Genomic DNA, 27,019 nt, shown 5'->3' on the forward strand with positions numbered 1-27,019 from the left:
ACTGAGAACAGACACCACTAAAACACAGAGACAGATTAACACACTGAGAACAGACACCACTAAAACACAGAGACAGATTAACACACTGAGAACAGACACCACTAAAACACAGAGACAGATTAACACACTGAGAACAGACACCACTAAAACACAGAGACAGATTAACACACTGAGAACAGACACCACTAAAACACAGAGACAGATTAACACACTGAGAACAGACACCACTAAAACACAGAGACAGATTAACACACTGAGAACAGACACCACTAAAACACAGAGACAGATTAACACACTGAGAACAGACACCACTAAAACACAGAGACAGATTAACACACTGAGAACAGACACCACTAAAACACAGAGACAGATTAACACACTGAGAACAGACACCACTAAAACACAGAGACAGATTAACACACTGAGAACAGACACCACTAAAACACAGAGACAGATTAACACACTGAGAACAGACACCACTAACACACAGAGACAGATTAACACACTGAGAACAGACACCACTAACACACAGAGACAGATTAACACACTGAGAACAGACACCACTAAAACACAGAGACAGATTAACACACTGACACAGAGACCAATTAACACACTGAGAACAGACACCACTAACACACAGAGACAGATTAACACACTGACACAGAGACCGATTAACACACTGACACAGAGACAGATTAACACACAGAGACAGATTAACACACTGACACAGAGACAGATTAACACACAGAGACAGATTAACACACAGAGACAGATTAACACACCAGATTAACACACAGAGACAGATTAACACACAGAGACAGATTAACACACAGAGACAGATTAACACACTGACACAGAGACAGATTAACACACAGAGACAGATTAACACACTGACACAGAGACAGATTAACACACTGACACAGAGACAGATTAACACACTGACACAGAGACAGATTAACACACAGAGACAGATTAACACACTAACACAGAGACAGATTAACACACAGAGACAGATTAACACACAGAGACAGATTAACACACTGACACAGAGACAGATTAACACATTGACACAGAGACAGATTAACACACAGAGACAGATTAACACACTGAGACCAGACAGTGTGTTACACAACGTGCAGGGGGCACAGAGTGTCCACTGCTATTAAAACCACTTACATTTCACGACAACTTTAAACCCCCACAATTGAATAGCGATCTCCACTCAACTTCAACCCACTGTTATAAAGCCCTTTTTACATCAGCAGTTGTCACAAAGCGCGTCACAGACACCCAGCCCTAAAAGCCTCAAGAGCAAGCCATGCTTCTGCGGCTAGGAAAATAAAACGAGTGCCACAGTTTTGGAGAGGAATTGAAACGAGTGAAGGGAGAGAAGAAGAACGAAGAAGGAGAATCAGAATTGTACTTGAGGCTCTCACCCAGGCTGTGCAAGCTTAGGCTGTGTCCATGCCTCATTAAGGACGGGGGGAGGGGAGGAGGAGGAGGAGGAGGAGGAGGACTGTGTCCATTCCTCATTAAGGACGGGGGAAGGGGAGGAGGATGAGGTGGAGGGATTCGGTTGGTCAGCTCAGTGGACGGGGAACGGGCCGGTGGGGCGGGGGGAGAAGCCAACGACCTCCCCACACCTGTTGGGAAATAAAACAGACATTGTGAAGAAATCTCACAGAGAGAGAGTTTTCTCTCAGTGTTGTAGTCTCTGTCTGTGTAGCTAGATGAATGTGATGTCATTAGAGCTAAACCCAGTTAGGATAGAATCTAGTGAACAGTGTATTTCATTTATTTATTATTTATTTTTTAGCAGGTAAACTGACTGAGAACACATTCTCATTTACAGCAACGACCTGGGGAACAGTTTACAGGGGGAGAGGAGGGGGATGAATGAGCCAATTGGAAACTGGGGATGATGAGGTGACCGTGACGGTATGAGGACCAGATACAATTAAACCACTGAGTCATTAACAATCAGATGCAGGAAACAGTAATCGATCCGTCTAGGACTCCGCGATTGTATTTTATTTTGACCAACAATTACCTGCATATAATACGAGAGCTTGGAAATTTATAAAACAGTAAAATCATTGCAATATTATTGTATAAAACTGACCCATTGCAGTACAAAAAAGAGGGCTAGCAATTTCAACCCATCACCACACATTTAACGCAAATGTATGGCTCAATCAAGTCACACGCCAACAAACTTTATCCCTCGTCAGCGCATTTTCACAAGAAATTGGAACAAAATCATTGCATATCACATACAGTATTACAAAATTGCCGCAGCAAAATCAATCAAATCCAAAATTCCCCCTGCAAATTTCACAAAAACAATACCTGCACTCCTGGGCACAGCTGGTGGTCGTCGACTGGGTGCAGTGCAGGGGTAAGAGGGGGGCAGTGGGGGCACCGGGGGTCGCATGGCAGGGGACGGCACAGGGGGCATCTTGGGTGGTGGAGGGGGCAGAGAGGAGGGGCAGCTGGGGGTGAATGAGGCAGGGAGGGGTGGAGGAGGAGGAGGAGGAGGAGGAGGGCCGTGGGGACCAGAGTTAGAGAATCTCAATTCAGAGGAAGGGGAGGGGACAGGGGAAGGAGGAGGGGGAAGGGAGGAGGAGAGGATGGGGGAGGGAGAAGGGGGGAGGGAGGAGGAAAGGATGGGGGAGGGAGGAGGCGGGTAGAAGAAACCAGAGTTCCGGTTAGGGAGGGAGGAGGGGGGCGTGGAGGGAGGAGGGGTAGAGGGCTGGGGTAAGGGGTGAGGCTGCTGGATGGGGAGCCAGGTAGGCTTGGTGACTTGGGTAGGGGGAGGAGGGGGAGGAGGGGGAGGACCGGTAGGGATGGGGGGAGGCCTGCTGCTGGGGCGCTCATGGAATGAGGGAGGAGGGGGAGGAGGAGTGATGGTGGGGGAGGTTTGCTGTGAGAGGGGGAGGGAGGGGCGGAGGCTGAGTGGGCAGGGCGGTGGGAAGGGCTTCCTCTCTCTGTCGGCCTATGGTAGGGCTCGGAGGTGTGGCCACTGTCTGACGATGTCGGTGGAGGGTTCCACTGAGGCTTCAGTCCCGTTGAGGAGCTAGAGCTAGAAACTGACACACACACACACACACACACACACACACACACACACACACACACACACACACACACACACACACACACACACACACACACACACACACACACACACACACACACACACACACACACACACACACACACACACACACACGCACACACACACACACACACACACACACAATGTCTATTAGAAACAGACACTACAACACACACAACCTGGTTTGTTTATGACAGATGTGGAGAGAGAGAGAGAGAGAGAGAGAGAGAGAGAGAGAGAGAGAGAGAGAGAGAGAGAGAGAGAGAGAGAGAGAGAAAGCACATAATATAACATTTGAAATGTCTTCATTATTTTGGATCTTCTGTGAGTGTAATGTTTTACTGTTCATTTTTTTATTGTTTATTATCCATTTCACTTGCTTTGGCAATGTAAACATATGTTTCCCACGACAATAAAGCCCCTTTGAATTGAAATTGAAAATTGAATAGCAACAGACACCAGATAGACAGACTGTATATTCATCATGCTGCCATCCTGACCCACCCACGTTCTTCCCTGTGAAAGCTCTCTGTCCAGCAGGTCTGAGGATGGGGAACCCGCTAGAGAACAAGCCCCTTAGAGATGGCCTCACAGCCTCCACCCCTCCTCCTGATCCTCCCTGGGGATGGTCCTGGGACAGACCACCACTGGCCCTGGGCTCTGCATAGGGAACATCACACAAACAATGAGTCAATATGTTTTATGATATCACCATATACACACATGTACTGGTATCTCAGAGGACTGCAGACATACTGGTAACTAAGAGGACTGTAGACATACTGGTATCTCAGAGGACTGCAGATATACTGGTATCTCAGAGGACTGTAGACATACTGGTATCTCAGAGGACTGCAGATATACTGGTATCTCAGAGGACTGCAGACATACTGGTAACTAAGAGGACTGTAGACATACTGGTATCTCAGAGGACTGCAGATATACTGGTATCTCAGAGGACTGTAGACATACTGGTATCTCAAAGGACTGTAGACATACTGGTATCTCAAAGGACTGTAGACATACTGGTATCTCAGAGGACTGCAGACATACTGGTAACTCAAATTTATTTTTAAATCAAATCAAATGTATTTTTATATAGCCCTTCGTACATCAGCTGATATCTCAAAGTGCTGTACAGAAACCCAGCCTAAAACCCCAAACAGCAAGCAAAGCATGTGAAAGAAGCACGGTGGCTAGGAAAAACTCCCTAGGAAAAACTCCCTAGAAAGGCCAAAAACCTAGGAAGAAACCTAGAGAGGAACCAGGCTATGAGGGGTGGCCAGTCCTCTTCTGGCTGTGCAGGGTGGATATTATAACAGAACATGGTCAAGATGTTAAAATGTTAAAATGTTCATAAATGACCAGCATGGTCTAATAATAATAATCATAGTAGTTGTCGAGGGTGCAACAAGCACGTCCGGTGAACAGGTCAGGGTTCCATACTAAGAGGACTGTAGACATACTGGTATCTCAGAGGACTGCAGATGTACTGGTATCTCAGAGGACTGTAGACATACTGGTATCTCAGAGGACTGTATACATACTGGTATCTCAAAGGACTGTAGACATACTGGTATCTCAGAGGACTGTAGACATACTGGTATCTCAGAGGACTGTAGACATACTGGTATCTCAGAGGACTGTAGACATACTGGTATCTCAGAGGAATTGTCAAGTTCTACTTCAAGGCTCATTGCTTCACAATGACTTGCACATTCACTTAGCACAGCATTTGAGACAATATGTTTTACGTTGGCTGCAACAGGCATGATTTATAGTTTATCACTGGCAGAGGATGTTCCTGACCACATGACCTAACCATGAGAAACTGGGGGTCTGATTTATAGAATATAGTAGGCCTGGGTTGTAGAATATAGGAGGCCTGGTTTATAGAATATAGGAGGTCTGGGTTATAGAATATAGGAGGGTTATAGAATATAGGAGGGTTATAGAATATAGGGGGTCTGGGTTATAGAATATAGGAGGGTTATAGAATATAGCAGGGTTATAGAATATAGGAGGGTTATAGAATATAGGGGGTCTGGGTTATAGAATATAGCAGGGTTATAGAATATAGGAGGGTTATAGAATATAGGGGGTCTGGGTTATAGAATATAGCAGGGTTATAGAATATAGCAGGGTTATAGAATATAGGGGGTCTGGGTTATAGAATATAGGAGGGTTATAGAATATAGCAGGGTTATAGAATATAGGAGGGTTATAGAATATAGGAGGGTTATAGAATATAGCAGGGTTATAGAATATAGGAGGTCTGGGTTATAGAATATAGGAGGGTTATAGAATATAGGAGGGTTATAGAATATAGGAGGTCTGGGTTATAGAATATAGGAGGGTTATAGAATATAGGAGGGTTATAGAATATAGGAGGGTTATAGAATATAGGAGGGTTATAGAATATAGGAGGGTTATAGAATATAGGAGGGTTATAGAATATAGGAGGGTTATAGAATATAGGAGGTCTGGGTTATAGAATATAGGAGGGTTATAGAATATAGGAGGGTTATAGAATATAGGGGGTCTGGGTTATAGAATATAGGAGGGTTATAGAATATAGCAGGGTTATAGAATATAGGAGGGTTATAGAATATAGGAGGGTTATAGAATATAGGAGGGTTATAGAATATAGGAGGGTTATAGAATATAGGAGGGTTATAGAATATAGGAGGGTTATAGAATATAGGAGGGTTATAGAATATAGGAGGGTTATAGAATATAGGAGGGTTATAGAATATAGCAGGGTTATAGAATATAGGAGGGTTATAGAATATAGGAGGGTTATAGAATATAGGAGGGTTATAGAATATAGGAGGGTTATAAAATATAGGAGGTCTGGGTTATAGAATATAGGAGGGTTATAGAATATAGGAGGGTTATAGAATATAGGGGGTCTGGGTTATAGAATATAGGAGGGTTATAGAATATAGCAGGGTTATAGAATATAGGAGGGTTATAGAATATAGGAGGGTTATAGAATATAGGAGGGTTATAGAATATAGGAGGGTTATAGAATATAGCAGGGTTATAGAATATAGGAGGGTTATAGAATATAGGAGGGTTATAGAATATAGGAGGTCTGGGTTATAGAATATAGGAGGGTTATAGAATATAGGAGGGTTATAGAATATAGGAGGGTTATAGAATATAGGAGGTCTGGGTTATAGAATATAGGAGGGTTATAGAATATAGGAGGGTTATAGAATATAGGAGGGTTATAGAATATAGGAGGGTTATAGAATATAGGAGGGTTATAGAATATAGGAGGGTTATAGAATATAGGAGGGTTATAGAATATAGCAGGGTTATAGAATATAGGAGGGTTATAGAATATAGGAGGGTTATAGAATATAGGAGGGTTATAGAATATAGGAGGGTTATAGAATATAGGAGGGTTATAGAATATAGGAGGGTTATAGAATATAGGAGGGTTATAGAATATAGCAGGGTTATAGAATATAGGAGGGTTATAGAATATAGGGGGTCTGGGTTATAGAATATAGGAGGGTTATAGAATATAGCAGGGTTATAGAATATAGGAGGGTTATAGAATATAGGAGGGTTATAGAATATAGGAGGGTTATAGAATATAGGAGGGTTATAGAATATAGGAGGGTTATAGAATATAGGAGGGTTATAGAATATAGGAGGGTTATAGAATATAGGAGGGTTATAGAATATAGGAGGGTTATAGAATATAGCAGGGTTATAGAATATAGGAGGGTTATAGAATATAGGAGGGTTATAGAATATAGGAGGTCTGGGTTATAGAATATAGGAGGGTTATAGAATATAGGAGGGTTATAGAATATAGGAGGGTTATAGAATATAGGAGGTCTGGGTTATAGAATATAGGAGGGTTATAGAATATAGGAGGGTTATAGAATATAGGAGGGTTATAGAATATAGGAGGGTTATAGAATATAGGAGGGTTATAGAATATAGGAGGGTTATAGAATATAGGAGGGTTATAGAATATAGGAGGTCTGGGTTATAGAATATAGGAGGGTTATAGAATATAGGAGGGTTATAGAATATAGGAGGGTTATAGAATATAGGAGGTCTGGGTTATAGAATATAGGAGGGTTATAGAATATAGGAGGGTTATAGAATATAGGAGGGTTATAGAATATAGGAGGGTTATAGAATATAGGAAGGTTATAGAATATAGGAGGTCTGGGTTATAGAATTTTGGCTTTAACAGAAAAACTGTAGGTAGTTGTGAGCCTGTGATGTGTTTCTCACAGTAGTTTCACCATGTGTTTCACCATGTGTTTCCCCTTGTGTTTCCCCATGTGTTTCACCATGTGTTTCCCAATGTGTTTCCCCTTGTGTTTCCCCATGTGTTTCACCATGTGTTTCCCAATGTGTTTCACCATGTGTTTCACCATGTGTTTCCCCATGTGTTTCCCCTTGTGTTTCCCCATGTGTTTCACCATGTGTTTCCCAATGTGTTTCCCCATGTGTTTCCCCATGTGTTTCCCCTTGTGTTTCCCAATGTGTTTCTCTATGTGTTTCACCATGTGTTTCACCATGTGTTTCACCATGTGTTTCACCATGTGTTTCCCCTTGTGTTTCCCCATGTGTTTCACCATGTGTTTCCCCATGTGTTTCCCCTTGTGTTTCCCCATGTGTTTCCCCATGTGTTTCCCCTTGTGTTTCACCATGTGTTTCACCATGTGTTTCACCATGTGTTTCACCATGTGTTTCACCATGTGTTTCCCCTTGTGTTTCCCCATGTGTTTCACCATGTGTTTCCCCTTGTGTTTCACCATGTGTTTCACCATGTGTTTCCCCTTGTGTTTCACCATGTGTTTCCCCTTGTGTTTCACCATGTGTTTCACCATGTGTTTCCCCTTGTGTTTCACCATGTGTTTCCCCTTGTGTTTCACCATGTGTTTCCCCTTGTGTTTCACCATGTGTTTCCCCTTGTGTTTCACCATGTGTTTCCCCTTGTGTTTCACCATGTGTTTCCCCTTGTGTTTCACCATGTGTTTCCCCTTGTGTTTCCCAATGTGTTTCCCAATGTGTTTCACCATGTGTTTCACCATGTGTTTCACCATGTGTTTCCCCTTGTGTTTCCCAATGTGTTTCACCATGTGTTTCACCATGTGTTTCCCAATGTGTTTCCCCATGTGTTTCCCCATGTGTTTCCCCTTGTGTTTCCCAATGTGTTTCTCTATGTGTTTCACCATGTGTTTCACCATGTGTTTCACCATGTGTTTCACCATGTGTTTCCCCTTGTGTTTCCCCATGTGTTTCACCATGTGTTTCCCCATGTGTTTCCCCTTGTGTTTCCCCATGTGTTTCCCCATGTGTTTCCCCTTGTGTTTCACCATGTGTTTCACCATGTGTTTCACCATGTGTTTCACCATGTGTTTCACCATGTGTTTCCCCTTGTGTTTCACCATGTGTTTCCCCTTGTGTTTCACCATGTGTTTCACCATGTGTTTCCCCTTGTGTTTCACCATGTGTTTCACCATGTGTTTCCCCTTGTGTTTCCCAATGTGTTTCCCAATGTGTTTCACCATGTGTTTCCCCTTGTGTTTCTCTATGTGTTTCCCCTTGTGTTTCCCCATGTGTTTCACCATGTGTTTCACCATGTGTTTCTCTATGTGTTTCCCCATGTGTTTCCCAATGTGTTTCACCATGTGTTTCACCATGTGTTTCCCCATGTGTTTCTCTATGTGTTTCTCTATGTGTTTCCCCATGTGTTTCACCATGTGTTTCCCCATGTGTTTCACCATGTGTTTCACCATGTGTTTCACCATGTGTTTCACCATGTGTTTCCCCATGTGTTTCCCCTTGTGTTTCACCATGTGTTTCCCCATGTGTTTCACCATGTGTTTCAACATGTGTTTCCCCATGTGTTTCTCTATGTGTTTCACTATGTGTTTCACCATGTGTTTCAACATGTGTTTCACCATGTGTTTCACCATGTGTTTCTCTATGTGTTTCACCATGTGTTTCCCAATGTGTTTCCCCATGTGTTTCTCTATGTGTTTCCCCATGTGTTTCCCCATGTGTTTCACCATGTGTTTCTCTATGTGTTTCCCCATGTGTTTCCCCATGTGTTTCCCTATGTGTTTCCCCATGTGTTTCCCCATGTGTTTCACCATGTGTTTCACCATGTGTTTCACCATGTGTTTCTCTATGTGTTTCCCCATGTGTTTCCCCTTGTGTTTCACCATGTGTTTCACCATGTGTTTCCCCATGTGTTTCCCCTTGTGTTTCACCATGTGTTTCCCCATGTGTTTCCCCTTGTGTTTCACCATGTGTTTCTCTATGTGTTTCAACATGTGTTTCACCATGTGTTTCACCATGTGTTTCACCATGTGTTTCCCCATGTGTTTCACCATGTGTTTCCCCATGTGTTTCACCATGTGTTTCCCCATGTGTTTCCCCATGTGTTTCTCCATGTGTTTCTCTATGTGTTTCTCTATGTGTTTCACCATGTGTTTCCCCATGTGTTTCCCCATGTGTTTCTCCATGTGTTTCTCTATGTGTTTCTCTATGTGTTTCACCATGTGTTTCCCCATGTGTTTCCCCTTGTGTTTCACCATGTGTTTCTCTATGTGTTTCACCATGTGTTTCACCATGTGTTTCACCATGTGTTTCCCCATGTGTTTCCCCTTGTGTTTCCCCATGTGTTTCACCATGTGTTTCCCCTTGTGTTTCACCATGTGTTTCACCATGTGTTTCCCCTTGTGTTTCCCAATGTGTTTCACCATGTGTTTCACCATGTGTTTCCCAATGTGTTTCCCCATGTGTTTCCCCATGTGTTTCCCCTTGTGTTTCCCAATGTGTTTCTCTATGTGTTTCACCATGTGTTTCACCATGTGTTTCACCATGTGTTTCACCATGTGTTTCCCCTTGTGTTTCCCCATGTGTTTCACCATGTGTTTCCCCATGTGTTTCCCCTTGTGTTTCCCCATGTGTTTCCCCATGTGTTTCCCCTTGTGTTTCACCATGTGTTTCACCATGTGTTTCACCATGTGTTTCACCATGTGTTTCACCATGTGTTTCCCCTTGTGTTTCACCATGTGTTTCCCCTTGTGTTTCACCATGTGTTTCACCATGTGTTTCCCCTTGTGTTTCACCATGTGTTTCACCATGTGTTTCCCCTTGTGTTTCACCATGTGTTTCCCCTTGTGTTTCACCATGTGTTTCCCCTTGTGTTTCCCCTTGTGTTTCCCAATGTGTTTCCCAATGTGTTTCACCATGTGTTTCCCCTTGTGTTTCTCTATGTGTTTCCCCTTGTGTTTCCCCATGTGTTTCACCATGTGTTTCACCATGTGTTTCTCTATGTGTTTCCCCATGTGTTTCCCAATGTGTTTCACCATGTGTTTCACCATGTGTTTCCCCATGTGTTTCTCTATGTGTTTCCCCATGTGTTTCACCATGTGTTTCCCCATGTGTTTCACCATGTGTTTCACCATGTGTTTCACCATGTGTTTCACCATGTGTTTCCCCATGTGTTTCCCCTTGTGTTTCACCATGTGTTTCCCCATGTGTTTCACCATGTGTTTCAACATGTGTTTCCCCATGTGTTTCTCTATGTGTTTCACTATGTGTTTCATCATGTGTTTCAACATGTGTTTCACCATGTGTTTCACCATGTGTTTCTCTATGTGTTTCACCATGTGTTTCCCAATGTGTTTCCCCATTTGTTTCTCTATGTGTTTCCCCATGTGTTTCCCCATGTGTTTCACCATGTGTTTCTCTATGTGTTTCCCCATGTGTTTCCCCATGTGTTTCTCTATGTGTTTCCCCATGTGTTTCCCCATGTGTTTCACCATGTGTTTCACCATGTGTTTCACCATGTGTTTCTCTATGTGTTTCCCCATGTGTTTCCCCTTGTGTTTCACCATGTGTTTCACCATGTGTTTCCCCATGTGTTTCCCCTTGTGTTTCACCATGTGTTTCCCCATGTGTTTCCCCTTGTGTTTCACCATGTGTTTCTCTATGTGTTTCAACATGTGTTTCACCATGTGTTTCACCATGTGTTTCACCATGTGTTTCCCCATGTGTTTCACCATGTGTTTCCCCATGTGTTTCACCATGTGTTTCCCCATGTGTTTCCCCATGTGTTTCTCCATGTGTTTCTCTATGTGTTTCTCTATGTGTTTCACCATGTGTTTCCCCATGTGTTTCCCCATGTGTTTCTCCATGTGTTTCTCTATGTGTTTCTCTATGTGTTTCACCATGTGTTTCCCCATGTGTTTCCCCTTGTGTTTCACCATGTGTTTCTCTATGTGTTTCACCATGTGTTTCACCATGTGTTTCACCATGTGTTTCCCCATGTGTTTCCCCTTGTGTTTCCCCATGTGTTTCACCATGTGTTTCCCCTTGTGTTTCACCATGTGTTTCACCATGTGTTTCCCCTTGTGTTTCCCCTTGTGTTTCCCCTTGTGTTTCCCCATGTGTTTCCCCATGTGTTTCCCCTTGTGTTTCCCCTTGTGTTTCCCACAGTAGTTTCCTGCTTTGTCTGTGTCCTTATCTGCTGCTGGGCATTCCTTCCTCAAGTGTGTGTTAATGTAGGGTGTGTGTGTGTGTGTGCGTGCGTGCGTGTGTGCGTGCGTGCCACCGTGAGTAACCTTGAGCTCAAATATAGACAGATAGATAGACAGAGTATAACTCTGAGAGATATCAGTGTGACCTTATCCACAGCTCTCTAAACTAACAGGACCGCTCTCTCTCTCTGCTCTACACCTCTCTACGATTCCATTCCTCTTTCTCTCTCCCTATCCCAAACAAACACACATTCTCTCTGTCTCTCCCATTCCCTCCCTGTCTCATTTTGTTCCCCATGACAGTGAGTCATAGACAGATATCCCTTGTGAGAATCAGTTAACAGTGAAACTCAGCTGAAATACCTTCTCTATCTGAGTCCTTTGGACTCTCTCTCAGCTATGTCAATTGGGGACTGGTTTAAAAGAGGTCAACGAGGATTTTTGTGAGGGGGGGATGTTTGAGGAGACAACGTGAAGGTAAGCGGGTAACGGTGTATGTGTGTGTGTGTGTGTGTGTGTGTGTGTGTGTGTGTGTGTGTGTGTGTACTCACTGTCGACAACTGGTGCGCTACGGTCATGGACCTGTAAAACCTTCTTTAACCTGGCTCCTTTCTGGATGTCTGCTAACAAGGCGTTCCTCCCTCCTCTTCCTCCAACACTCTGGAGACTAGGAGGGTCTGTCCGAGACTAGGGGAGAGAGAGAGAGACAAAACATATACATGATCAGCTATTAAAGACTACCAGAACCCACTGGATTCTCCAATTACATTGAACGAACTACAGGACAAAATACATACCCTCCAATCCAAAAAGGCCTGTGGTGTTGATGGTATCCGAAATGAAATGATGAAATATACAGACCACAAATTCCAATTGGCTATACTTAAACTCTTTAACATCATCCTCAGCTCTGGCATCTCCTCCAATATTTGGAACCAAAGACTGATCACCCAAATCCACAAAACTGGAGACAAATTTTACCCCAATAACTACCGTGGGATATGCATCAAGAGCAACCTTGAGAAAATCCTCTGCATTATCATTAACAGCAGACTTGTACATTTCCTCAGTGAAAACAATGTACTGAGCAAATGTCAAATCGGCTTTTTACCAAATTACCGTACGACAGACCACGTATTCACCCTGCACACCCTAACTGACAAACAAACAAACCAAAACAGAGGCAAATTATTCTCATGCTCTGTTGATTTCATACAACCTTTTGATTAAATTTGGCATGAGGGTCTGCTATACAAATTGATGGAAAGTGGTGTTGGGGGATAAACATACAACATTATAAAATCCATGTACACAAACAACAAGTGTGCGGTTAAAATTGGCAAAAAACGGGGCCTCCCGGGTGGCGCAGTGGTCTAAGGCACTGCATCGCAGTGCTAGCTGTGCCACCAGAGATTCTGGGTTAGAGCCCAGGCTCTGCCGCAGCCGGCCGTGACCAGGAGGCTCATGGGGCGACGCACAATTGGCACAGTGTTGTCCGGGTTAGGGAGGGTTTGGCCCGTAGGGATATCCATGTCTCATCGCGCACTAGCGACTCCCGTGGCGGGCCGGGCGCAGTGCACGCTGACCAGGTCGCTAGGTGTACGGTGTTTTCCTCCGACACATTGGTGCGGCTGCCTTCCGGGTTGGATGTGCGTTGTGTCAAGAAGCAGTTGGGTTGTGTTTCGGAGGACGCATGGCTCTCAACCTTCGCCTCTCCCGAGTCCGTACGGGAGTTGCAGCGACAAGACAAGATAGTAACTACTACTAATTGGATACCACAAAAAAAGGGGGTAAAAAAATTAAATAATAATAAAATAAAATAAAAAATGGGCAAAAAACACACACATTTCTTTCCACAGGGCCGTCCGGTGAGACAGGGATGCAGCTTAAGCCCTACCCACTTCAAAATATATATCAACAAATTGGCGGGGGCACTAGAACAATCTGCAGCACCCGGCCTCACCCTACTAGAATCTGAAGTCAAATGTCTACTGTTTGCTGATGATCTGGTGCTTCTGTCCCCAACCAAGGAGGGCCTACAGCAGCACCTAGGTCTTTTGCACAGATTCTGTCAGACCTGGGTCCTGACAGTAAATCTCAGTAAGACAAACATAAAGGTGTTCCAAAAAAGGTCCAGTTGCCAGGACCACAAATACAAATTCCATCTAGAAACCGTTGCCCTAGAGCACACAAAAAACGATACATACCTCGGCCTAAACATCAGCGCCACAGGTAACTTCCACAAAATTGTGAACGATCTGAGACAAGGCAAGAAGGGCCTTCTATGCCATCAAAAGGAACTTAAAATTCAACATACAAATTAGGATCTGACTAAAAATACTTGAATCAGTTATAGAACCCATTGCCCTTTATGTTTGTGAGGTCTGGGGTCCGCTCACCAACCAAGAATTCACAAAATGGGACAAACACCAAATTGAGACTCTGCATGCAGAATTCTGCAAAATTATCCTCCATGTACAACGTAAAACACCAAATAATGCATGCAGAGCAGAATTAGGCAGATACCCGCTAATTATAAAAATCCAGAAAAGAGACATTAAATTCTACAACCACCTAAAAGGAAGCGATTCCAAAACCTTCCATAACAAAGCCATCACCTACAGAGAGATTAACCTGGATAAGAGTCCCCTAAGCAAGCTGGTCCTGGGGCTCTGTTCACAAACACAAACAGACCCCAGTCCCAAGACAGCAACATAATTAGACCTAACCAAATCATGAGAAAACAAAAAGATAATTACTTGACACATTGGAAAGAATTTACAAAAAAAACTGAGCAAATGCTATGGGGTGGCAGGTAGCCTAGTGGTTAGAGCGTTGGACTTGTTGCAAGATCAAATCCCTGAGCTGACAAGGTAAAAATCTGTTGTTCTGCCCCTGAACAAGGCAATTAACCCCCTGTTCCTAGGCTGTCATTGAAAATAAAAATGTGTTCTTAATTGACATGCCTAGTTAAATAAAGGTACAAATAATTTTAAGAAATTTGGCGCCCACCCTAGGGTACATAGTGGCAGAATACCTTACCACTGGGACTGACAAAAAATTAAGGAAAACGATGACTATGTACAGACTCAGTGAGAAAGGCCGCCGATGGCAGACTTGGCTCTCAGGAGAAGACAGGCTATGTGCAACACTGCCCACAAACTTTCGTGGAAACTGAGCTGCACTTCCTAACCTCCTGACAAATGTATGATCATATTAGGGATACATATTTCCCTCAGATTATACAGACCCACAAAGAATTCAGAAACAAATCCAATTTTGATAAACTCCCATATTTATTGGGTGAAATACCACAGTGTGCCATCACAGCAGCAAGATTTGTGACCACAAGAAAAGGGCAACCAGTGAAGAGCAAACATCATTGTAAATACAACCTATATTTATGCTAATTAATTTTACCTTTTGTACTATTGGCACATCATTACAACAGTGTATATAGACAATATGACATTCGAAATGTCTTTATTATTTTTGGAACATTTGTGAATGTAATGTTTACTGTTCATTTTTTATTGTTTATTTCACTTTTGTTTATTATCTACTTCACTTGCTTTTGGCAATGTTAACATATGTTTATCCAGGACAATAAAGCCCTGAGAGACAGTTCATACTGAAGGAATCTGTGGGAGGGAAACTGCGTGGGGCTCAGCAGATTACTGCTTATAAAGGAGGTTACGGTCTGTGGTGTGTGTGTGTGTGTGTGTGTGTGTGTGTGTGTGTGTGTGTGTGTGTGTGTGTGTGTGTGTGTGTGTGTGTGTGTGTGTGTGTGTGTGTGTGTGTGTGTGTGTGTGTGTGTTTCATTGCACTGTCATTCATTTGCAGCAGCAAGATTCACTGGACTTTACGCAAACTGGAAACCACATATCCTGAGGCTGCATTTATTGTAGCTGGGGATTTTAACAAAGCAAATCTGAGGACTAGGCTGCCGAAATTATATCAACATATTGACTTCTCCTACTTGCGCTACTAAGACTCTCGATCATTGCTATTCAAACTTCCGGGATGCTTACAAGGCCCTCCCCTGCCCTCCTTTCGGCAAATCTGACCACAATTCCATCTTGCTACTCCCATCTTGCTACTCCCATCCTATAGGCAGAAACTCAAAACATGAAGTTCCCGTGCTTCGTACTATTCAACGCTGGTCTGACCAATCGGAATCCACGCTTCAGGATTGTTTTGATCACGTGGACTGGGATATGTTCCGGGTAGTGTGCGACAATAACGCATACACGGATACGGTGACTGAGTTAATCAGGAAGTGTATTGTATTTACCCACTGTGACTATTAAAACCTACCCTAACCAGAAGCAGTGGATAAATGGTAGCATTTACTTGTGAGATATTACTGCACTGTCAGAGCTAGAAGCACAAACATTACACTACACCCGCAATAACATCTGCTAAACGCGAGTATGTGACCAACAACATTTGATTTGATTTGTGACCAGTGAAGAACAAACACCATTGTAAATACAACCCATATTTATGTTTATTTATTTTCCCTTTAGTACTTTAACTATTTTCACATTGTAACAACACTGTATATATACATAATATGACATTTGAAATGTTTTTATTATTTTGGAACTTTTGTGAGTGTAATGTTTACTGTACATTTTTTATTGTTTATTTCCCTTTTGCTTATTATTATTATCTATTTCACTTGCTTTGGCAATGTAAACATATGTTTCCCATGCCAATATAGCTCCTTAAATTCAAATTGAACTGAGAGAGAGAGAGAGAGAGAGAGAGAGAGAGATAGAAACAGAGAAATAGAGAGACAGAGAGAGAGAGAAAGGCAGCGAGAGAGAGAAAGACAGTGAGAGAGAGAGAGTGGAAGAGGGATAGAGAGGGTGGAAGAGGGATAGAGAGAGGGTGGAAGAGGGATAGAGAGAGTAGAAGAGGGACAGAGAGAGGGTGGAAGAGGGATAGAGAGAGTAGAAGAGGGACAGAGAGAGTAGAAGAGGGACAGAGAGAGGGTGGAAGAGGGATAGAGAGAGTAGAAGAGGGACAGAGAGAGTAGAAGAGGGATAGAGAGAGTAGAAGAGGGACAGAGAGAGTAGAAGAGGGACAGAGAGAGGGTGGAAGAGGGATAGAGAGAGTAGAAGAGGGACAGAGAGAGTAGAAGAGGGATAGAGAGAGTAGAAGAGGGACAGAGAGAGTAGAAGAGGGACAGAGAGAGTAGAAGAGGGACAGAGAGAGTAGAAGAGGGATAGAGAGAGTAGAAGAGGGACAGCGAGAGGGTGGAAGAGGGATAGAGAGAGTAGAAGAGGGATAGAGAGAGGGTGGAAGAGGGATAGAGAGAGAGTAGAAGAGGGACAGAGAGAGTAGAAGAGGGACAGAGAGAGTAGAAGAGGGACAGAGAGAGTAGAAGAGGGATAGAGAGAGTAGAAGAGGGACAGCGAGAGGGTGGAAGAGGGATAGAGAGAGTAGAAGAGGGATAGAGAGAGGGTGGAAGAGGTACAGAGAGGGTGGAAGAGGGATAGAGAGAGTGGATAAAAAAGAGGGGGGGTGGTAACAGTGTACAGTACAGTTAGTGATTAAGCTTACTGTCATCAGACGTTTCCTGACCAGGACAGTTTCTGAGGTTTTCCTGGTCAGGAAAACACTTAGCCTTAACAAGTACATTACAAAGGGACATATCTTTGTCAGTGTGAGGAATATCAAATTGACACCAGGTCAGAGATAGACACACTGACCTATATAGACATGCTTTGCCAGCCATCAAAGGAAATTTAACATGAGAACACTGAGAGCTTACTCTGTAAATATGACACCGGCATCCTATGCTGCCTGTTCTCTACCCTAGTGTGTGTGTGTGTGTGTGTGTGTGTGTGTGTGTGTGTGTGTGTGTGTGTGTGTGTGTGTGTGTGTGTGTGTGTGTGTGTGTGTGTGTGTGTGTGTGTGTGTGTGTGTGTGTGTGTGTGTGTGTGTGTGTGTGTGTGTAACTGTACCTCTAATAAATAATGCAAAAAACAGACAGGTGGTTGACACATGGTGTGTGTGTGTGTGTGTGTGTGTGTGTGTGTGTGTGTGTGTGTGTGTGTGTGTGTGTGTGTGTGTGTGTGTGTGTGTGTGTGTGTGTGTGTGTGTATCTTACCTGTGGTGGGTGAGCAGTACAGGGTGGTGGAGGTGGGGGGGGTGCAGGGGGAGGAGGAGGAGGGGGTGCAGGCATGGCTGGCCACAGAATCTCTGGCCTGCAGAACACAAGAAATTAACAGAAAATTAGTGTCAAGGAATGAAGGAAAGGGATACGTTGTCCGTTTGGAATCAGGCCCATTACAGACGGAAACACTTTTCCCGTTTGGAATCAGGCCCATTACAGACGGAAACACTTTTCCCGTTTGGAATCAGGCCCATTACAGACAGAAACACTTTTCCCGTTTGGAATCAGGCCCATTACAGACAGAAACACTTTTTCCGTTTGGAATCAGGCCCATTACAGACAGAAACACTTTGTCCGTTTGGAATCAGGCCCATTACAGACAGAAACACTTTGTCCGTTTGGAATCAGGCCCATTACAGACAGAAACACTTTTTCCGTTTGGAATCAGTCCCATTACAGACAGAAACTAACCCAGAGTGTTTTCAGTCCAGTAGTGGGTTTTAACCTGGATCAACTACTTCCTCTGGGATTTAAGGAGATGAGAGTTTGATCCAACTTCAACATGAGTTCCATTGTTGTGGGACTTTTAGATATTTCCAGGAGAAGGGGTCAACCGGACCCGACCTCGTTCCCATCTCGCTGGGCAGGATGTGTTTCCACCACGAGACACAGAAAACAGGAAGCAGCAGAACACTCCTTCCTCTCCAGGGAAATATGAGATCCCCTTCCCACAATGCTCGGCGGTCACCCAGGGGTGGGTGTGTGTGTGTGTGTGTGTGTGTGTGTGTGTGTGTGTGTGTGTGTGTGTGTGTGTATACACGCACATGAATTTTTGTGTACATGTATGTGCGTACGTTTTTATGAGTGTGTGTGTGTGTGTGTGTGTGTGTATACACGCACATGAATTTGTGTGTACATGTATGTGCGTACGTCTTTATGTGTGTGTGTGTGTGTGTGTGTGTGTGTGTGTGTGTGTGTGTGTGTGTGTGTGTGTGTGTGTGTGTGTGTGTGTGTGTGTGTGTGCGTGTGTGTGTGGGAGCGCATAAGTGTGTATGAGAGGGGACACAGTGTGGTTTAACAATGGCCTCTGTTGTCTAAGAAGCAGCACTCTAACCTCCAGCCCCCTTTGCCCTGCCTAGCAGGCCAAATGGCTCCGCTGGCATTACGTAAAGACAGGCTGGAAAACCTATCAGCTGAATGTTGACGGACGTACTTTTCACGAGCAAGAACGTTTTAAGAATGTACGTTTTAAGAACGTACTTATCAAGGCCGAGTACCTCTCAAGAACGCTTCAATAAAAATAATTCCAAGAGCAAAAAAATATTTCAAGAAAGTACTTTTCAAAGAGCGAAAAAAAATAAAAAACGTTTCAAGAACGTATTTTTCAAAGAGTCGACTGAGTACGCTATATTCCACATATATTCCACATACATTCCACATACATTGAGACATGTTAGATGAATTTTCAATACCACATTTGCCACCAACAATTGTAACTTCTAGTAACAGAAAATGAAAACCTTTTAACATCTGCAACAAGCACCCACATTTCTTCCTCTTTTATTTCTTCTCCTTCCTTCCTTTCTACTACTTCTTTTCCCTTTGTCACACTCGATTTCCTCCTTCCATACCTCGACCCGAGACTATGTTGCAGAAACATCTTAAGAAGGCAGGCAACCCACAAACTTGCAGAATGTAGTACAAAATGGAATTGTTCTTCGTTAGAATAATTAGTTGGGATATTTAGTTCCAGCTTCGGGAATGGAATCTGAGAAGATGATTATTATTTTTATTTTTTTTGTGATAAAAAAAAATCTGCAGATGTTCAGCTGAAGCGTTGACAGTCAAACACAGAGACTTCCACCCAAATTTTACGACTTCATAAATCTTCCAAGATTTCCTGGAAGAGCTGTCTTCCAAAGGGAGAGTGAGAGACGCCCGTGTGTCTTCTGTTCAACACTGTCTCATGCTTAGGTAGGGTGGAATTAGGCTACTGAGCAACACTGTTGAATAACAACCAGAACAGAACATGGTTTTGTTTTTCAATGTTTTGCCCAAAATGAATGACATGAGGTTTCCCAATGAATTCCGTTAACTCAACGGTGTGTGTGTGTGTGTGTGTGTGTGTGTGTGTGTGTGTGTGTGTGTGTGTGTGTGTGTGTGTGTGTGTGTGTGTGTGCGTGTGTGTGTGAGTGTGTGTGTGTGTGTGTGTGTGTGTGTGTGTGTGTGTGTGTGTGTGTGTGTGTGAGAGAGAGAGAGAAACAGAGCGACAGAAAGAGTGAGAGGGTGGAATAGGTATATAGAGAGGGTGGAAGAGGTATAGTGAGAGGATGGAATAGGTATAGAGAGAGTGGATAAAAGAGAGGGGGTGGTAACAGTGTACAGTGTAACAGAGTGGGGGTGGTAACAGTGTACAGTGTAACAGAGGGGGGTGGTAACAGTGTAACAGAGGGGGTGGTAACAGTGTACAGTGTAACAGAGGGGGGTGGTAACAGTGTACAGTGTAACAGAGAGGGTGGTAACAGTGTAACAGAGGGGGGTGGTAACAGTGTACAGTGTAACAGAGAGGGTGGTAACAGTGTAACAGAGGGGGGTGGTAACAGTGTAACAGAGAGGGGGCGGTAACAGTGTAACAGAGAGGGTGGTAACAGAGTAACAGAGAGGGGTGGTAACAGTGTAACAGAGAGGGGGCGGTAAAAGTGTAACAGAGGGGGGTGGTAACAGTGTAACAGAGAGGGGTGGTAACAGTGTAACAGAGAGGGGGTGGTAACAGTGTAACAGAGGGGGGTGGTAACAGTGTACAGTGTAACAGAGAGGGTGGTAACAGTGTAACAGAGGGGGTGGTAACAGTGTAACAGAGGGGGGTGGTAACAGTGTACAGTGTAACAGAGAGGGTGGTAACAGTGTAACAGAGGGGGGTGGTAACAGTGTAACAGAGGGGGGTGGTAACAGTGTAACAGAGGGGGTGGTAACAGTGTAACAGAGAGGGGTGGTAACAGTGTAACAGAGAGGGGTGGTAACAGTGTAACAGAGGGGGTGGTAACAGTGTACAGTGTAACAGAGAGGGTGGTAACAGTGTAACAGAGGGGGGTGGTAACAGTGTACAGTGTAACAGAGAGGGTGGTAACAGTGTAACAGAGGGGGGTGGTAACAGTGTAACCGAGAGGGGGTGGTAACAGTGTAACAGAGAGGGGTGGTAACAGTGTAACAGAGGGGGTGGTAACAGTGTACAGTGTAACAGAGAGGGTGGTAACAGTGTAACAGAGGGGGTGGTAACAGTGTAACAGAGAGGGGGTGGTAACAGTGTAACAGAGGGGGGTGGTAACAGTGTACAGTGTAACAGAGAGGGTGGTAACAGTGTAACAGAGGGGGTGGTAACAGTGTAACAGAGAGGGGGTGGTAACAGTGTAACAGAGAGGGGGTGGTAACAGTGTAACAGAGGGGGGTGGTAACAGTGTACAGTGTAACAGAGAGGGTGGTAACAGTGTAACAGAGGGGGTGGTAACAGTGTAACAGAGAGGGGGTAGTAACAGTGTAACAGAGGGGGTGGTAACAGTGTACAGTGTAACAGAGGGGTGGTAACAGTGTAACAGAGGGGGTGGTAACAGTGTACAGTGTAACAGAGAGGGTGGTAACAGTGTAACAGAGAGGGTGGTAACAGTGTAACAGAGGGGGGTGGTAACAGTGTACAGTGTAACAGAGAGGGTGGTAACAGTGTAACAGAGGGGGGTGGTAACAGTGTAACAGAGAGGGGGTGGTAACAGTGTACAGTGTAACAGAGAGGGTGGTAACAGTGTAACAGAGGGGGTGGTAACAGTGTAACAGAGAGGGGGTGGTAACAGTGTAACAGAGAGGGGGTGGTAACAGTGTAACAGAGAGGGGGTGGTAACAGTGTAACAGAGGGGGGTGGTAACAGTGTAACAGAGAGGGGGTGGTAACAGTGTAACAGAGGGGGGTGGTAACAGTGTACAGTGTAACAGAGAGGGTGGTAACAGTGTACAGTGTAACAGAGGGGGGTGGTAACAGTGTAACAGAGAGGGGGTGGTAACAGTGTACAGTAAGTGATTAATATTACTGTCATCAGAAGTGTCCCGACCAGGAAAACCTCAGAGCTCTAGTTACAGAAACTGTCCTGGTCACGTCATGTGGTCAGGAAAACACTTAGCAAGTGCATTATAAGGGACACATCTTTTGTGTGTGTGTGTGTGTGTGTGTGTGTGTGTGTGTGTGTGTGTGTGTGTGTGTGTGTGTGTGTGTGTGTGTGTGTGTGTGTAACTGGCAGAATGTCCTCCTCTCTTTCTATTTCCATCCTCATAAGTGTGTCAGGCAGCTTCAATGGCACTGACTGGTAGTATCCCAAATTACACTGTATTCCCTATATAGAGAACTATAATGGTAAATTACACTCTATTCCCTATATATAGAGAACTATAATGGTAAATGACACTCTACTCCCTATATATAGAGCACTATAATGGGAAATTACACTCTATTCCCTATATAGAGAACTATAATGGTAAATTACACTGTATTCCCTATATATAGAGCACTATAATGGTAAATTACACTCTACTCCCTATATAGAGAACTATAATGGTTAATTACACTCTACTCCCTATATATAGAGCACTATAATGGTTAATTACACTCTATTCCCTATATAGAGCACTATAATGGTAAATTACACTCTATTCCCTATATATAGAGAACTATAATGGTAAATTACACTCTACTCCCTATATAGAGAACTATAATGGTAAATTACACTTTATTCCCTATATAGAGAACTATAATGGTAAATTACACTGTATTCCCTATATATACATTTTACATTTTACATTTTAGTCATTTAGCAGACGCTCTTATCCAGAGCGACTTACAGTAGTGAATGCATACATTTCATTTTCATTTCATACAAAAAAAAAATTCTTCTTCTTTTTGTACTTGGCCCCCCGTGGGAATCGAACCCACAACCCTGGTGTTGCAAACACCATGCTCTACCAACTGAGCTACGGGGAAGAGCACTATAATGGTTAATTACACTCTACTCCCTATATATAGAGCACTATAATGGTAAATTACACTCTACTCCCTATATATAGAGCACTATAATGGTTAATTACACTCTACTCCCTATATATAGAGCACTATAATGGTAAATTACACTGTATTCCCTATATAGAGCACTATAATGGTAAATTACACTCTATTCCCTATATAGAGAACTATAATGGGAAATTACACTCTATTCCCTATATATAGAGAACTATAATGGTAAATTACACTCTATTCCCTATATAGAGCACTATAATGGTTAATTACACTCTACTCCCTATATAGAGCACTATAATGGTTAATTACACTCTACTCCCTATATAGAGAACTATAATGGTTAATTACACTCTACTCCCTATATAGAGCACTATAATGGTTAATTACACTCTACTCCCTATATAGAGAACTATAATGGGAAATTACACTCTATTCCCTATATATAGAGAACTATAATGGTTAATTACACTCTATTCCCTATATAGAGCACTATAATGGTTAATTACACTCTACTCCCTATATAGAGAACTATAATGGGAAATTACACTCTATTCCCTATATATAGAGAACTATAATGGTTAATTACACTCTACTCCCTATATAGAGAACTATAATGGTTAATTACACTCTACTCCCTATATAGAGCACTATAATGGTTAATTACACTCTACTCCCTATATAGAGAACTATAATGGTTAATTACACTCTATTCCCTATATAGAGAACTATAATGGTAAATTACACTCTACTCCCTATATAGAGAACTATAATGGTTAATTACACTCTACTCCCTATATATAGAGCACTATAATGGTTAATTACACTGTATTCCCTATATATAGAGAACTATAATGGGAAATTACACTCTATTCCCTATATAGAGAACTATAATGGTTAATTACACTCTACTCCCTATATAGAGAACTATAATGGTTAATTACACTCTACTCCCTATATAGAGAACTATAATGGTTAATTACACTCTACTCCCTATATAGAGCACTATAATGGTTAATTACACTCTACTCCCTATATAGAGAACTATAATGGTTAATTACACTCTATTCCCTATATAGAGAACTATAATGGTAAATTACACTCTACTCCCTATATAGAGAACTATAATGGTTAATTACACTCTACTCCCTATATATAGAGCACTATAATGGTTAATTACACTGTATTCCCTATATATAGAGAACTATAATGGGAAATTACACTCTATTCCCTATATAGAGAACTATAATGGTAAATTACACTCTACTCCCTATATAGAGAACTATAATGGTTAATTACACTCTATTCCCTATATAGAGAACTATAATGGTTAATTACACTCTACTCCCTATATATAGAGAACTATAATGGTTAATTACACTCTACTCCCTATATATAGAGAACTATAATGGTTAATTACACTCTATTCCCTATATATAGAGCACTATAATGGTAAATTACACTCTATTCCCTATATAGAGCACTATAATGGGAAATGCAGAAGGAGGAAAATAAGGCAACAGTTGGCTGAACATTTTCAGAACAGGTGTGACTGAGACAGTAACCAACGGTCTGTACTGTCTGTAGGCAATGACCAACACTCGTACTGGACACACTGGTCTGTCTGTACTGTCTGTACTGTCTGTAGGTAATGACCAACACTCGTACTGGACACACTGGTCTATCTGTACTGTCTGTACTGTCTGTAGGCAATGACCAACACTCGTACTGGACACACTGGTCTGTCTGTACTGTCTGTACTGTCTGTAGGTAATGACCAACACTCGTACTGGACACACTGGTCTATCTGTACTGTCTGTACTGTCTGTAGGCAATGACCAACACTCGTACTGGACACACTGGTCTGTCTGTACTGTCTGTACTGTCTGTAGGTAATGACCAACACTCGTACTGGACACACTGGTCTGTCTGTACTGTCTGTACTGTCTGTAGGTAATGACCAACACTCGTACTGGACACACTGGTCTGTCTGTACTGTCTGTACTGTCTGTAGGTAATGACCAACACTCGTACTGGACACACTGGTCTGTCTGTACTGTCTGTACTGTCTGTAGGTAATGACCAACACTCGTACTGGACACACTGGTCTGTCTGTACTGTCTGTACTGTCTGTAGGTAATGACCAACACTCGTACTGGACACACTGGTCTGTCTGTACTGTCTGTAGATAATGCAGCCCTTGCTTCTTCCACAACAGGCCGAGTTACAGCACTGAGCCCATTCACAGTGTGTCTCAGAGGTAGGACTGATGATCTAGGATCAGTTTTACATTTGACATAGTATTGAATATGATGATATGGACAGGTGGAGACCTGATCCTAGACCAGTACTCCTACTCTGAGTTGTTTTGTGGATATTGGCCACTGATCTGTTCTGAGCAGCTGAACAAGCCACATGCTGCCCAACACAACCAGCCACCCCCACTTCTGTCGTGTGTGGCATGTAAAATAAAAAAATCTCCTCTCCAACCCAAACAGGAATTGAAACGGGTAATCCCAAATATCCCAGTTGGAGAGTAAAACCCCACCATGGGTGTTGCAACACCGCATAATCGCCGTATTATCCCTAATTAGCGCGTATTTGACGTGCGTTTCGACCTCCATTCACAAATGTGTTTTGAATTTTTTTTAATTCCTCATACTCCAGTATCAAAAAAAGGTTCAAAAATTAAATTTTTATTTTTTAATGCACATTTGCCTAACCATAATCTATCTTGTACGATATACTGATTGGTTTTTGGAAATGCGAATAGAACAAGTGAATATTTCATATCCCATGCACAGAGAAAACTTTCCCGTAACTGGGAAGGTAAGGTGTCATGTTGCTGTGGTAACAGACCTTGTCTGGAAGCGTAAATATAGTCTATTAGCCAAAGGTCATTGCTCAAGATACGCAAACTATCAAGCAAACATATTTTGCGGGAGGACAACACATTTATGTTTTCCATGTTATGCAACCGACAAACAAATAGCATACCCAGGAGAAGAAGAAAAAATAGATAGACCTATGCTAAAAAGTATTTTTTTCTTCAATATCAACATTTTGCATTCCGTTATGTTGAAGGCTTACTTACCTCCAAGACTATGTATTACGGGCAGGATTTCGTTCGTGGCGCGACAAGTCCGTCAGCACTCTGCCCGCAGAGCGTGTGCCGCTGACCCGGTAGATACTGACGACAGGTACTGACCCGTTAGGTACTGACGGCAGGTACTGACCCGGTAGGTACTGCCCCGGTAGGTACTGACCCGGCAGATACTGACCTGGCTGGTACTGACCCGGCAGATACTGACCCGGTAGGTACTAACCCGGTAGATACTGACCCGGTAGATACTGACCCGGCAGATACTGTAGTATTATTGGGGAGAAAGGCTACAGTCATTGGCTACAATTACAGACGTCGGATTCTTCAAGCCTTGTAACGAGCGCACCGCTATAGTCCGCTACAGCTGGAGAGCACAACCCCGGGGACAGCAACAATGTTGGGATAGGTTTGTAGTTCGGCGTTGGTCGTTGGCTATTCTAGAAAGAAAAATAAAAAAACAGTTTCAACTGACGATGATGATGAGTGTAACGAAAGATACAACACGAACAAATGTCTCATTAAAAGTATACTAGTGAACACAACAAAAAGTTTGTTCTGAAGTTGGTGTGAAATTATTTCTCGTCTTCTCTAGCCTACGGTTGTTTGTGGGTAATATCCTTTACCACGCTTTGTTGACAAGTTGGGACACCAAGGGGACACACCTTGTCGCTTCGAGGGACCCAAAGCCTCTGACCAATCAGAAGTGGTTAGTGGCTAATGCTGCGTTCATCTGCCCCGTCGGAGATTCCGTAACGTCGGAAATACGACTTTGTTTCATTCATGTGCATTTTGGTCAGAGCAATTATTCAACCAATATGATTTTAGCTAGCTTGATAAGCTAGTTAATGTTTCATATGGTTAAGTTAGCTAGATTGCTGAACATTGACACTATGACCAAACTAGACACATTATACCTTACCCATATCGTAGTTGTCAAAAACGGATTTGTTGTTATATGTTGTTTGAAAAGGTGTTTCTCACTTGTAATTCCGATTTGAAGGATTGTTCAAGTCAAACTTCCCTGACAAACAGGGTTAGGGGAATAAGCACAAAATCATAAACCCCTCCCATTTGTAAAATGTACCCTCTTA

The 27,019-nt window shown here is 43.0% G+C and overlaps 1 protein-coding gene across 3 annotated transcripts in view; it reads right to left on the minus strand.

The window, feature by feature from the left end:
* LOC106570732 (WAS/WASL-interacting protein family member 2) overlaps positions 1 to 26,636 on the minus strand; it is a 32,119-nt gene extending 5,483 nt beyond the window's left edge. Inside the window, exons 1-7 of one of the 3 annotated variants that reach the window (XR_006759023.1) lie at positions 26,552 to 26,636; positions 25,920 to 26,365; positions 17,771 to 17,867; positions 12,201 to 12,336; positions 3,623 to 3,778; positions 2,350 to 3,089; positions 1,437 to 1,643 (exon numbers count right to left, since the gene is read on the minus strand). Coding sequence is in view for 1 of the 3 variants with exons in the window: in XM_045695066.1 (XP_045551022.1) it covers positions 1,437 to 1,643; positions 2,350 to 2,458 (316 nt within the window). In the remaining 2 variants the exon portion in view is untranslated. Of the gene's footprint in view, positions 1 to 1,436; positions 1,644 to 2,349; positions 3,090 to 3,622; positions 3,779 to 12,200; positions 12,337 to 17,770; positions 17,868 to 19,323; positions 19,706 to 25,919 lie in introns of those variants that run through there. The other 2 variants (XR_006759022.1, XM_045695066.1) reach the window with 2 other exon arrangements.
* Between the last annotated feature and the right edge of the window lie 383 nt (positions 26,637 to 27,019).

This window comes from Salmo salar, chromosome ssa14 (genome assembly GCF_905237065.1).
Source record: "Salmo salar chromosome ssa14, Ssal_v3.1, whole genome shotgun sequence".
Taxonomy (NCBI): Eukaryota; Metazoa; Chordata; class Actinopteri; order Salmoniformes; family Salmonidae; genus Salmo; species Salmo salar.